This window comes from Gymnogyps californianus, chromosome 5 (assembly GCF_018139145.2).
Source record: "Gymnogyps californianus isolate 813 chromosome 5, ASM1813914v2, whole genome shotgun sequence".
Classification (NCBI taxonomy): domain Eukaryota; kingdom Metazoa; phylum Chordata; class Aves; order Accipitriformes; family Cathartidae; genus Gymnogyps; species Gymnogyps californianus.
Window position 1 is genome coordinate 4,953,546 of NC_059475.1, and position 12,733 is coordinate 4,966,278.

General features: G+C 39.6%; 1 protein-coding gene across 1 annotated transcript in view; it reads left to right on the top strand.

The window, feature by feature from the left end:
* The window catches only part of NELL1 (neural EGFL like 1), a 304,211-nt gene that overhangs the window by 20,553 nt on the left and 270,925 nt on the right, over positions 1-12,733 (top strand). The window contains exon 3 of the mRNA XM_050897767.1: positions 6,962-7,112. Coding sequence (XP_050753724.1) covers positions 6,962-7,112 — 151 coding nt within the window. The remainder of the gene's footprint in view (positions 1-6,961; positions 7,113-12,733) is intronic.

Below are 12,733 nucleotides of genomic sequence, written 5' to 3' on the forward strand. Positions count from 1 at the left end.
ATGGGAACTTACCTTTGTAACATTAGCTATTCACCCTGGTAATTGCTCCATCCTCTAATTTAATGAAAACCCATTAAACTGAAACAATAATTAAAATGAGACATCATCTCTGTAGGAGGTTTGCATATTAAAATCACCAAGCATTTCACTGCAGACGGATCTTATTCTTGAGAAACAGTGTTTGAAGCAACATGTAAAAAGTGATTTATAATGAATAATCATAATTTAGAAAGCTGTGCTGTTGAACATGATTTCCTACTGTTTATTACTGACTCTGAGCGGAGCTAGCAAGGCAAAAGCATTTACAATGTCTTTTTGTACCGGTGAGAATACCTGGAAGCAGAGATGTGCTCATGAGAAAACATTGTACCGTCTTTGGTCCTCCCTGGTAGCATAGTTTTTAAGAGAAGGGTGAGGTGTTTTCACCCCTCTCTCTGGGTTGCTGGCAGGTAGGACGGGTGGTGCTGGTCCCCACTGTTCCAGTGCAGGGGGCCCCAAAGAACAGTGTAGTGCCTGCTCAGCATCTGAATGTAAGCTTGCATTTATTTTCCCTTGGCAGTAAAACCCATGCTTTAGCCTTGATAAAACCCATGCTTTAGCCTGGCTTGGAAGCAGTGTAGGCGAGTGGCAGGCATGGGGGATGAATTTGGGTCTGTGCTTAGGTGATGTCTAGGTATGCTGCTACTTGGCTGGCAGGTCTCTGCAGCGCGGTGTGGGCTGTCTCGAGCCTTAGTGCTGATAGCTGAATTGAGCACTGTCCTGGTTTCGGCTGGGACAGAGTTAACTTTCTTTTTAGTAGCTGGTCCAGTGCTGGGTTTTGGATTTAGTGTGAGAATGATGTTATTAACACTCTGAGGTTTTAGTTGTTGCTAAGTAGTGCTTATCTTAAGCCAAGGACTTTTCAGTCTCCCATGCTCTGCCAGCAAGCAGGTGTGCAAGAAGCTGGGGGGAGCACGGCCAGGGCAGCTGACCCGAACTAGCCAAAGGGGTATTCCATACCATGGAACGTCATGCCCAGTGTATAAACGGGGGGAGTTGGCCGGGAGGCGTGGATCGCGGCTCGGGAACTAACTGGGCATCGGTCAGCGGGTGGTGAGCAATTGCATTGTGCATCACCGGTTTTTTTCCTCCCCCCCCCCCCCTTCCTTTTTTTGTTATATTCCTTTTCATTATGATTATTATTATTATATTTCATTATTACTATTGTTAGTATTATATTTTACTTTAGTTATTAAACTGTTCTTATCTCAACCCACAAGTTTTACTTTTTTTTTTTTTTTTTTCTTTCCTCCTCCTCACCCAGCTGGCAGGGGAGGGGGAAACGGCTGCGTGGTGCTTAGTTGCTGGCTGGGGTTAAACCACGGCCAGCACCCAAAGTGCTCTGAGGGATATACATGGCTCTGTGCCTATTCCTGTGACAGGAGCATGTTGCAAAGTCTTTTTTTGCTTGCATATAAGGAGAAATTTGTGTGAATTTTCTCCCCACAGCTTCAAATAAAAAATCGGTGCTATCTGCAGATAACTACATTTTGCCCTTGCTAGGCAGGGAGGGACAACTACCTGAAGTGTTTCCCTGCTTGGCAGTGAAATGACTTCTTTTTGGAGAAGATCCCCGTGGTTGGTGTTAGCATCCTTCTGTGAACTTTTGGATCTGTTTGTGACTTGTGTGGACTGAGGAATGGTTTTAGACGAGCAGCAAGGAATAGGCATCTATCACCGGTAGTGTTTTGGGTTGTTGGTTGTTTTTTTTTTTTTTTTTTTTTTTGACTGGTTCTTCAAAAGATGATTTGTGGGACCAATGTGCAGAAAGGAGTCTATGCACTGCATCCTACTTGGACTCAGAGGCTTTGATGAAGCACCTGCCTTCAGTGAGCAAGAAGGGTTTTGTGATGCTGTCGTGTGTTATCATCCTGAGCAACTTTTAGAAACTGTCTCCGCTGAGAGTTGCTAGTTTTGGATCCTCCTTCGACTCTTGGTTCCATTTTTGGAAAGCTGATGACTTCAAAAAATGGGGTACTGTGTTTTTGGTTTTTTGTTTTTTGTTTTTTTTTTTAATAGAGATTTCAGCTTTATTGGATTTTGCCCATAGCAAGGTAAAAGCCAATACGCTGCAATATTCAATTCTTTAATTGCTGTAGCTGAAATCCAGATTTTCTGTTGTTGCAGGGTTAATTACTACTTGCTTGCCCAGAGTGACTGTGCAAAGGTTCTCCTGAAAGCATGTTGAAACAAATAGCTTTAAAATTATTGAAGGTACCAATAAAGCAATGTGTTCTGCAGTATGTTCTCTACCAAAGTAAGGAAGTAGAAGGAAAAGATACTCAAGCAGGCTAGTGCATGATGAAACGTATCTGTTGCTTTAGAAAACATGAGTTGATTTAGAACTGAATTTTAGTATTTTTCCTCTAATGGAAGCATCTATTAAAGAAAAATGATTTCCCAGATGGATTGGGATTCAGCTTGTAAGAACTGGTGCACGTTTTTCATTGCTTAAAATTCCAGCCCAAATGGTCATGTACTTCCCTTTGTACCATGGTTTGTGGACGCTGTCATCAACGTAAGTTTGGCAAGAATGCCTACTTTCCTAGCATTATCCTTTTCTTTCTGTAACTCATTTTGTCTGCTTCTGTGTGGTGATAATTTTCTTACAGTGTTTCTAATGGAGCTGAAACCAACTTCTCCCTTTGTCTTATATGGGGCCTCTAATATGTTCTGGGCTACAAGTGGCAAAAGCCTGAGGTTTTAATTTTTAGTTGCCAGAGCTGGTGATGCATAGAGCAGTGGATCCACACAGGAAGATGTGACTTGAGGGCCTAAATCAGGTTTGCAAGGACTGATACTACTCCGAGTTATTGTACCTTATTCATTCCATTTGTTATGTAGGGTTAGTGTGTACTGAAATAGCTGTACATTTCATACATACAAGGTAAAGCTTGCCCTGACATCATTAGCCCCAGAACAGCATTACCATTTATCTGGACTGGTCTTATGATGAAGTGAAAACAAACCCATGCTAAAATAAAAATTTGAGACTTATTTTGAAGGCGCGAAAGTGAGTATTGTGAGTAATCGCAGTTGCGGGTACAATTTATCGAGGCGGCTGAGCGTGTAAGAGCTTGCTGCAGCTAAGCAAGGTGCTGTGGTTTTCCTCTGCAGATTCTGGTCAGAGTTGTGCTGTGGCTGCTGAGCCCCTGCGTGCATGGAGCCTTGGGTGCTGGTTCCGCTGGTAGCTCTTTTCGGCTTGTAGGGCTGTGCTGGTCAGGGGCTGAATGGGCTCACGCGGGACTAGGCAGCCAGGAGAAGGCAAGGTGGCGTCCCTGGGAATGGGGGAGATGGCGCCGGGCAAGGAAATGTGGGATGGCAGCGGCTAAATGGTTTGGCTGTCCTGGCGAACTGCATCACTGCTTTGTGTTTGGCGCATTTTCCTTGGACCTGTGGCTTAAAAAAAGGAATTAAAATCAAGCAACAAATACGCGCTCTCTCTGACATAGGTGTGTCTTCTGATTCTCTGTATTGCTGAAGGTAGAAAGTTGCCTTTACTTGATGCTCTGAGATGATTTGTTGTACTTTTCAAATAACTGTGTATGCTTGCTTTTTTTGCTTGTTTAATTTTAGAAACACTCTGGTATGTTTAAAAAACCCCTCCAGACAGTCAGTATTTCGAATTAAGAAAATATAATCACATAGAAGGGCATATGAAAGTCGTATCTACGTTTGTTTATTTATTTATTTATTTTGCTGAGATTGCGTTATCATTCAAGTGTGAAGCGATGTTTCACTGAAGATTACTGTATAAACCTATATTGTTCTATATTATGTAGGAAATACGACATTTCATTACAAGCAGACAGTTATTTTTATAGAGAGCATAAAAAGTATTTTCCCTTTCAGGCACCTGTGGTGAGGGGGTGTATGTATTCTCAATTTTTCTTTTTTTGAAGTGTGAAACCTTCAACCTGAAAATAGAAAGCTCTTATTCTAAATGGGTCGTACTCCCAGGTCATTTGTATGGTACTTTCTGCAGAAATTGAGCAAAACACAAACAAATGACATACCTAGCGATCGCGCGGTATGAGGAGGGGCACTGCCAGAGAGGTGCAGGAGGGCTGTCCCATGGGGCACAGGAGCTGGGATGATGCAGTGCTCGCTGGGCCATACCCTCAGTGAGGCCTCATGCAGCTGCTTCCCAGCATTCGGGCCCCAGGTTGCGAGCTCAGGGCTGTGCTCAGCACCCTGACAGGCTTATCATCTCTGAAATACCAGGTCGCGTGCCCTCTGGATCCTCGTGAGCCTTGGTGGGCTCCTCAGCTTACGAGACTGGTCGCTGGCTATCTGGTTGCATTTGCCATCTTGCCACTGAATTGCTGGGAAACTTTCCTTGTTGCAGTTACTGAGGTTGAGTTATGAAGAACAGCGTTTCTGTAGACATTTCTGCATCTGCAAGTGCGTTTTCAGTTGTCTAGTGGTAGGGGGTGTTCCCAGGCACTGGTGCCTTCTCAGCCTGGTAATGAGTAGGCCTACTCCAAAGAAGTAGCACCATACTTAGATGTGTGTTAATTTTGAAAAGCCTAGTTATACAACTTCCTTCATATGAATTGTACGTGTGTTGCAAAGCAGTATGTAAATACTGTTTGTTACCTAGTAGTTTGAACCCAAGATTCTGGAATTTCATAATTTCGTTATCTAAGGCATATGTTGATTTTAATCAACAGAGAATGTATATAAGGTGTTGCATGTGTTTTTGCTGTGTTCATGACTATGAAGAGGTGGTAGCATTTAACACAATATTTCAAATTATGTTTCTAACTGGAGTAGTCAGTGCACTGATTATTCGTTCATGATTCCAACTAAAGAATCCTATATTTTTGTGTAAATTTTGGTGGATGGATGGCAGGATGTGGCTTTATATCTGGGTCCCCCTATAATGAGAAAATGTTGGACTTTGCAAGGGTTGACTGAAGTTTTAACATATATGTTCCACTGACAGCACTGCCTATGCTTTCATGTGAAAGAATGTTTGAAAGCTTTGATAAGTTGTATTTTATTTCTGGCAATTGTGACATCTTTAAGAAAGAAAATATAAAATTTTGTAAAATACTAAGGTTCTTAACCTTCAAAACAAGGGTAATTATCTTCAACTATCAGCTCTTGGACATTTTTATCTCTGAGTCTTACTTGTGCCTTGGAACTTAGTACCAGTGGATTGCCTGTCTGTGTAGATAGCAGACTGGATATCGGAGAACTTACTGGCATATGGGACACATAGTTCTGTCTCCCCTGCATCAGCTTTTTGAAGAAACTAGATAGTATTTATGACCAGTAATAACACCTGCTAGGTGAAGATAATGATACAGATAATGAAATCTTATAGATAAAGACAAAATCTGGTCTTCTGTGCTGGATTGTTTATTCCTCCATTCCCCTTTCTGATGGCAGTGGAAATGATTTCTGTTCTTTGAAGCTTTATCCTCTGCTATGATAAAAGTGGCGTTGGACAGATAAATAGCTTGATGCTGTGAAGTGGGCATTACATTTATTTATCAGGTGAATTTGAGCCTCTGGCAAAGATTTTTAAATGATGTCTAGTGATTTTTGATGTCTAATTTGCAGTACTTTTCAGAGGTGAGCTTTTCAGAGTGCAAGTATGTTATGGATTCTGAGTGTGTAGGCTCATTTGGAGGGCTTTAAGCTGCACAGGAAAAATTGAGACACCCAATTACAAAACATGCTTGAATACTTTTTCCTTGGAGTTTGGTTTCAGTCCATGGCATTCCCTCGGTAGTTGTGTTTTTGAGTTTCAGGTTGTTTTTCAAGCCAGTCTCTCCTCTTTCTGTCTGCAAAGCCTCATTTAATGACACAATGTTTTTTTTTTTTCCTACAGTGAAATTCTGAATTGTAAATCTCATCACTCCTTTGTGTGTTACAGCATTCATGCTGGGCTGGATTCTCAGGATTCAGTAGAGTTATATGGTTTTCTACCAGCTGAGAATTTGTGCCGGCATTTCTGGCTTCAAAGTAAACCTTTCGAAAGGAAGCGCACCAGGCTTCTAATTGGTTGTGACATCCAGGAACTGCAAGTGGCACAGGTCTTGCAAATGTGTGACGAAGGCCCAGCATGAGAGACATGGCAAGGGGTGGGAAGGTGAAATGCCATGATTTCTCCCTTTTGTCATTAATTGTCTTTTGTAGTGATGATATATTGCGAATAAAAGGATGAGATAAAAATGAATGTGGTGGGAGATGGCGCATTTGAGTCTTAGAGGATCAAATATGAGAAAGCATGCTGCTGCTTGGACATCAGCAGGATTAGCGAGACTGAAATATTTCTGGATCTGCCTGGTCAGACTGTAGTTTAATAAATATTGTATGAGCTGTCACGCTTTGCTTGTTTAAACTGAGAAATCCCTGAAACGATAGTGGATTGCAAGCATGTCTTGTATTTATTTCTTGGGCAGAAGCACAGCCGTATAGCATTATTAGCAATAATACATCTCTGCCTTGCACGGTGCAAGGACAGGTTTCCTCTGATGTACGATGGAGAGGTGGTGATGGAGTCAGTGGTAAAAACTGAAATTGGAGCTTGGTGAATTGTGTTGGGAGAGGCAGTGCCTGAGATTTCTCAGGATTTAGGAGCCTATTTATCTGACTGCAGCACACCTTATTTACAGCAACTTAATCTGCTCACAGCAGACACAAATGGCTCGGCATCCCGTTAAAAATTCTGTCAGAAAATCAGTAGCTGACCAGTTGTGAACTTGTCAGAGTGACAAGTGGGCATGCTGACAGAGATGGCATTTGGGTTTTTTCATTGAACAAATGCAGTGGTGGAGGATGGTAAATGATTCTCAAAAATGAAAAATATTGATGAGAAAATGAAAAATGTGATCTGAATCTTTCTGACTTAGCATTTTTACTGGACTGTTGTCTCCCTCTTTTTTTCTTTTTTAAATACAATTCTTAGATATAGAAAGAGAAGTCCATTCAGCGCCCCATGTGAGTGAGAAGTTAATTCAGCTCTTCCGGAATAAAAGTGAATTCACGTTTCTGGCCACCGTGCAACAGAAGGCATCGACTTCTGGAGTTATACTGTCCATCCGAGAGTTAGAGCACAGGTAAGAGGAAATTGTTTCTCTCTTGTAGCAGTAGCAACATAAAAGATACTGAGCGCTCAGTGGTCCATTTTGACAACGTGTTGAAAAGGCAGATATAAAATCTGTCATGTAAGTTAAAGCCTTTCTTCATAGTTTGCAATTTGCTACTTTTTGCTAGTTGTTTTTTGTAATAGGAGGAATGCATTACTTATGTATCCTGGTCTTGTAAAATAACTTAAATTAACTTAAATGGAAAGATCAAAACCAATGTAGTATAGACACAATGCGCTTTGGAAGTTACAAACCTTGTAATGCAATTTCCCTTACAAGTTTATCATATGCACTTTGGAGTTTGCTTTTTCACAAAAGTTAAACTTACATGTTTCCTGCTTCACTATGTTTTATAACGTTTTAAAATAATATGTTTTCTTTTTTGAAATTCAGCGATTAAGCTATTAAGCAATTAAGCTACTTGTGCTTCCGTAGCATGATGTGTATGTTTTCTTCCTGGCATAAATACAGTATATTCTTATTTCATGTGTGTGTCTCTTTTTTTCCTTTTTTTTGTTGTCAGTGTAGGAGGAAAAAAAGAGGTCTCTCTCATTAGCTATTATAGTGGCAGACATCAGTTTATTAAAAAAAAAAAGGGTACCTTGTATTATGGCCCATAATACAATTTCAATGATGTTTTGATGTTTCAAAGTGTGTGTTGTGTCAAATAGTCTCCTACTTGTGACTTTGTGAATGCTTTTTTTGTAATTTCTTAGGGCTTGAATGACCTTTTTATCTAGTCTGACTTTCTGTTGTAATACAAGTAATAGGACATTCTTTGGTTGCTCCCATTTCAAATCTAATACCTGTCATTCTGCAGCATTTCTTTTAGGAAAAAAAATCCTGTCGGTATTTAATTTTTAATTTTGTTAATCACGTACATGATACGCAACTGTTAGCCCAATTTCTTACCTTTTATTGAGAAAGTGTATGAAGGAGAAGGCAGTGACTTTATTGTGACCAATCATCAATGATGGCTTTTGCCAGTGCAACAGCAGAGATGTCCGGACAAGGATAGCTAAGGGGAGGGCTCTGCTACCTCATTATTCTATCATCATACTTTTCTGTCACCTCTACTTTCTTATTGGTCTCTTTCTTTTACTTTGTTCCTTCTTTCATTTTCCAGGCCATTGTCTCAATATGTAAGAATATTGTTTTACATTACACAAGGATCTCTCCCTCCAACTCTTCCTGTTTTCCTTCTCTTGCTCTATCATTCCTTTTGTCATTACTTTTTAATTCCTCTAAGCTTTTCCAGGCCACTGTAGCTCTCTGAAGTCGTGGTTAACAGGATCAGTTTGCCATGTTAAGGGACTTTTTTATTTTATTTTTTATTTGAGAAAGAGGACATTGAGGAGAGCCATTGACAGAGGAACACTGTCACATGTAGGGACACATGCATGCACTCAGCAAAATCCAAGGTCAAACTAGATAGATAGTGATGATTATACAATGCAAGGCACGTGGATTTTTAGGTATGGCCTCTTCTGAATGTAGCTACTTAACTCCTCTATCTTGATGGGCAGAGACAGAGGCTCGTAGAGAGATGTGCTATGCAGGAGTAATCCTGATTGAACAAAATGCGCTGCTGATGTCCTTTTTGCGCTGAGGTTATCTCTAGTATTTCAAATTAATAGACATCTGTTTAAAAATATATATAGTTGAAGGATTGGGTGCTAGTCTCACTTAAACATTTGTAGTTCTGTGTAGTAACCGAGGTAGTTTCAGTCTGTGTAGCTCTATGTAAGAGTTGAGACAGCCATGTCCAATGTTGCTAGTGACTGCTGTTACATTCTGAATGTCAGACGGATTACTGCGATTATCCTTCTTTTCCGGACTTATTATGTATCACTTAGAACAGAGTCACTGTTTGTTTCTCTAGTTTCTTAAGTTGCTACTTGGACCTTGATAAGGATAGTACTTTCAAACCCTTAGGTCTGTGATGACAGAAGTTAATAACGTGTATGACAGTGGAGAAAATACTTTTTAACATTGATGAGGAACAGAGAGCAAAGATTTGGGACACTATTGAAGAGGACCCTGCTTACATTAGGATCAATGTAATAGCAGAACTTTCAGCTTCATGTTTGTTTGATGTTGCTCTAACTGCTCGGGTAACTCTAGTCTTTAGCTTTGCCTGTAAACTGAAATGGGTGCAGGCCCTTGACACAGAGAAAGCCTTTTTCACATTGTTGCTCCTACTAAACTTTTGATAATTATCATGATTCTGTTCTGGTGACATCCAGTTTTTTTGTCAAGCTTTTTTCAACCTTCCGTGTGTCTATGAAAATAGACAATGCAAAGAGAATGGTAAGAAACGTCATTATGTTTCAGCGTGATTAAGACCTATGGGAACAAGTATAAGGGTACATTTATTACCTAACCAGTATAGTTTTTGACTATGGAAAAGCCAAAAACTCTGCCCTTACGCACAAAATAGGAGATATTGTGGTTAAGGACATAATGTTTTTTAACTTATTAGCAAACCAAAAGTGGCAAAGTTAAAAGTTTGAGACTTCAGAACATGCAGGAGGTCAACAACACCTGAATAAAAGAAGCTGTATTAGCTGTTGGTACAAGAGTTCATACCTTTATGGGAGATGTCTTTTTTGTTGCACACAGATTTAATAGTTGACAAATAGGTTTTATTCCAAGCAACAAAAGTTGTGTGTATATGTACACGTACACACACACACATATATTCTAAGTTACATATGCCAGCATAACTAGTTGAAAAGGCAGTTTTGCATGATGTATGTAGTGGAGATGATTACCATAAAGTAGTAATACATAGAATGCTTGGTTTATATTTCTTTTCTCTAGAAAGTTTTAGCAGGATTTTATTTTCCATTAATAGCATGGAACTCTGAAACTAAAGGTATTAAAATAAGATGAATACAACTTTTCTTGAAATCAGTAATTCAGATATGCTGTTTTGTTATACTGAATGGATATTTTGCAACAATTAGAGATTTGCTGTTAATTTATATCATCATTTGATGGACAGGATTTATACTACAATGATGATAAATGCATCTTTGTTAATATTTTATCCTTTTGAAGCAGCTTAATGATGATAAAGACTTTGTTTTCATGATCCAAATGTATTAAAAAACAGCTTGGAAAATGGAAAGCTTAATTAACACAGATTAAGTCTAATTGAACGGTCTGATAGTATGTGAAGACTGTGTCCATAGTTATCTGGAATACAGTGGTAAATCTGAAGATTACAATTTTTTTTTCTGAATTATAGATAACAAAATTTAATACAGGATGGACAAACATGTTACTTGGGGATGCAGAAGGCAGAAACTATTTTCTTTATTGGAGAATTATGCTAGCCAGTTCTTCCTAGAAGATCTTTGTGAGCTATTTTGCTCACAACTTTTGACGCTTCAGACCACCAAGACACTTCGAAAAGGCCATCAAGATACTTAAAACCCCACCCGTAATGAATCCTGATTTCAACAGTGATTTAATACAGTTTCATCCGAAGTTGTCTGCCTGCTCCTTACCTGTTCTGGCCTTGCATGATCCAAAGCCCAAGAACATAAATTAGATGGAGTCAGCATTGCCTTTGTGCTGTTTACTCACTGGGTTGGAAGTATATTGATGGTTGCTTCCCACCCTGGCCAAGATCAGTATCTGGAGAAATCTGTCAAGGATGCTCAGGTACCCAGACTAACGTTCTTTGAAATACTGGCTTTCACCAAAGGAGCTGACTATGATTTCCTGACTACTCTGGGGCACAATTTAAAAGCAACTGACTGCTGTAATATTTTCTTTTCTTTTCTTGTTGATGTGAAAATTGTGCCCTCCACCCCCCCCCCCAAAAAAAAAAAAAGAAAAAAAATTAGCTGTAAACTCTTCCTGTACTTTGTCTATAAAAATAATGAATTACAGTGGGTGGGAAAGGAAAGCATTTGTGTACTTTGAATGCATTCTAAGGGTTTTGGTGCTTGGAAACAATGGGTAAGGCACCTGGAAAAGAGTGGCGAGCATTCTTTTGGCGAGTGATCACCCCACTGACTAGCTTATAACATTTTCAAATCATTTACTGCCCAAACTTTCAATACTCACCTTTTAATTGCTGGGGATTTTTTTGGAGGTAGCCACCATTGAACTACTACTTGTGTCTTAAGCATGGTAGGCCTAAGGTATCAAGAAGTATTGATCCCAGAATGATTTTTCTGCTAATGTACAAATCTGAACCTCCTCAAATCAGATGAGTAGCACAAGTACACATCACCTGGGACTCTGGTACTTACCTGAAGGGAAGTAAGAGGAAATACAGTCTTCACAGTTTGTTACACATAACCGGCAGCTGGCCGCCAAGCCGTCATCTGGTCATGGTGTGGGAGGTAATAACTCTGGATCAGGTTTTCTAATCTTTCATCAGGCGAAATTCCCTTTGACTTTTTGAAAGTAACTTGTTGGGTATTTACTTGCTCTGTAACAAGCTGCCATCCAAAGAAAGATTTTCTTCTTAACCATTGTTTTATTTTTGTGGAAAGCAGAGAAATCGTGCATTGTAATGCAGAATATGCAAAACTAAACTAGTAAGCAGAGGAGCCATTACCCATGAATCACCCATAAGAAATAAGATAATACCCTTACTGACCTTCTCCTCAAGGTCTCGTTATGTGCGTTTTTCAAGGTCCCTGAGTCTTGTGTGTTGTTCCCCCCCGCCCCCACCCCCTTGCCTTCCCAAAGAAGTCATTGTTGCTTTTCTTACTCTTACTGGTTACTAAAGAGGCAGGATGAAAAACTGTTTTGTAAAATGCCAAGTTGCTTATTCCTCCCTACTATTTTGTGTGTGTCCTGTGTCTGTCTTCTCTGTTTGCTTCATTTGCTTATTAGTACTAACTTTCTATCCATGTGTTGTCATTCTTTCTGAAGAGTGTTTCAAAATGGGAGATCCCACTGTGATAGAACTAGGGAATGAATCATAAGTTTAATGTTTCTAAGACTTTCTTACAGGGAGCACTAAAAGCTTTATTTTTTCTAAATTTTCTGAGGGTCTTTTTTTCTTTGTTTTTATGCTTATAACCTATGTCTAGGACCTGAACTTCAGAAAATTTATGCCATGCCAAATATTTGGAAACTTGTAAGCTAATTGTACTGCTATGGTGAAATGGTTTTATTGAGTGGAGAATTTGGCTCTTCACTATGTGAGAGCAAGCTGTGTTGATATAAATATTCAGGGCGAGTCTGATAAATGTCTCAGGCTCGTCGTGAAAGATTTTTATTCCTAGCAAGTCAGTTTTGGGTGGGGAGGGGAAACAGGCATGGGACTCTAGTACGTTGTTGAATACTTCCCCCCAGTGACACCATGAACAGCTTTTGAGACTGTTGAGGAGTAGATAGAAAGTTGTATGTTCACAAATAACAGTTGGAAGGATACCAGGCCATAATGTGTTTGATTAAAACCACAAAAGGGTAACAAGCTAGTTAAATTAAACACTGAAACCTAATTAATGAAAAGAAACCTATGCAAGTGACTTCTGACCCTAGTTGTAAACCTGAAAGATTGGATTTACTTCATGCTACATTTTAGATTATTCTCTGCAAGATGTGTATATGCATATTGG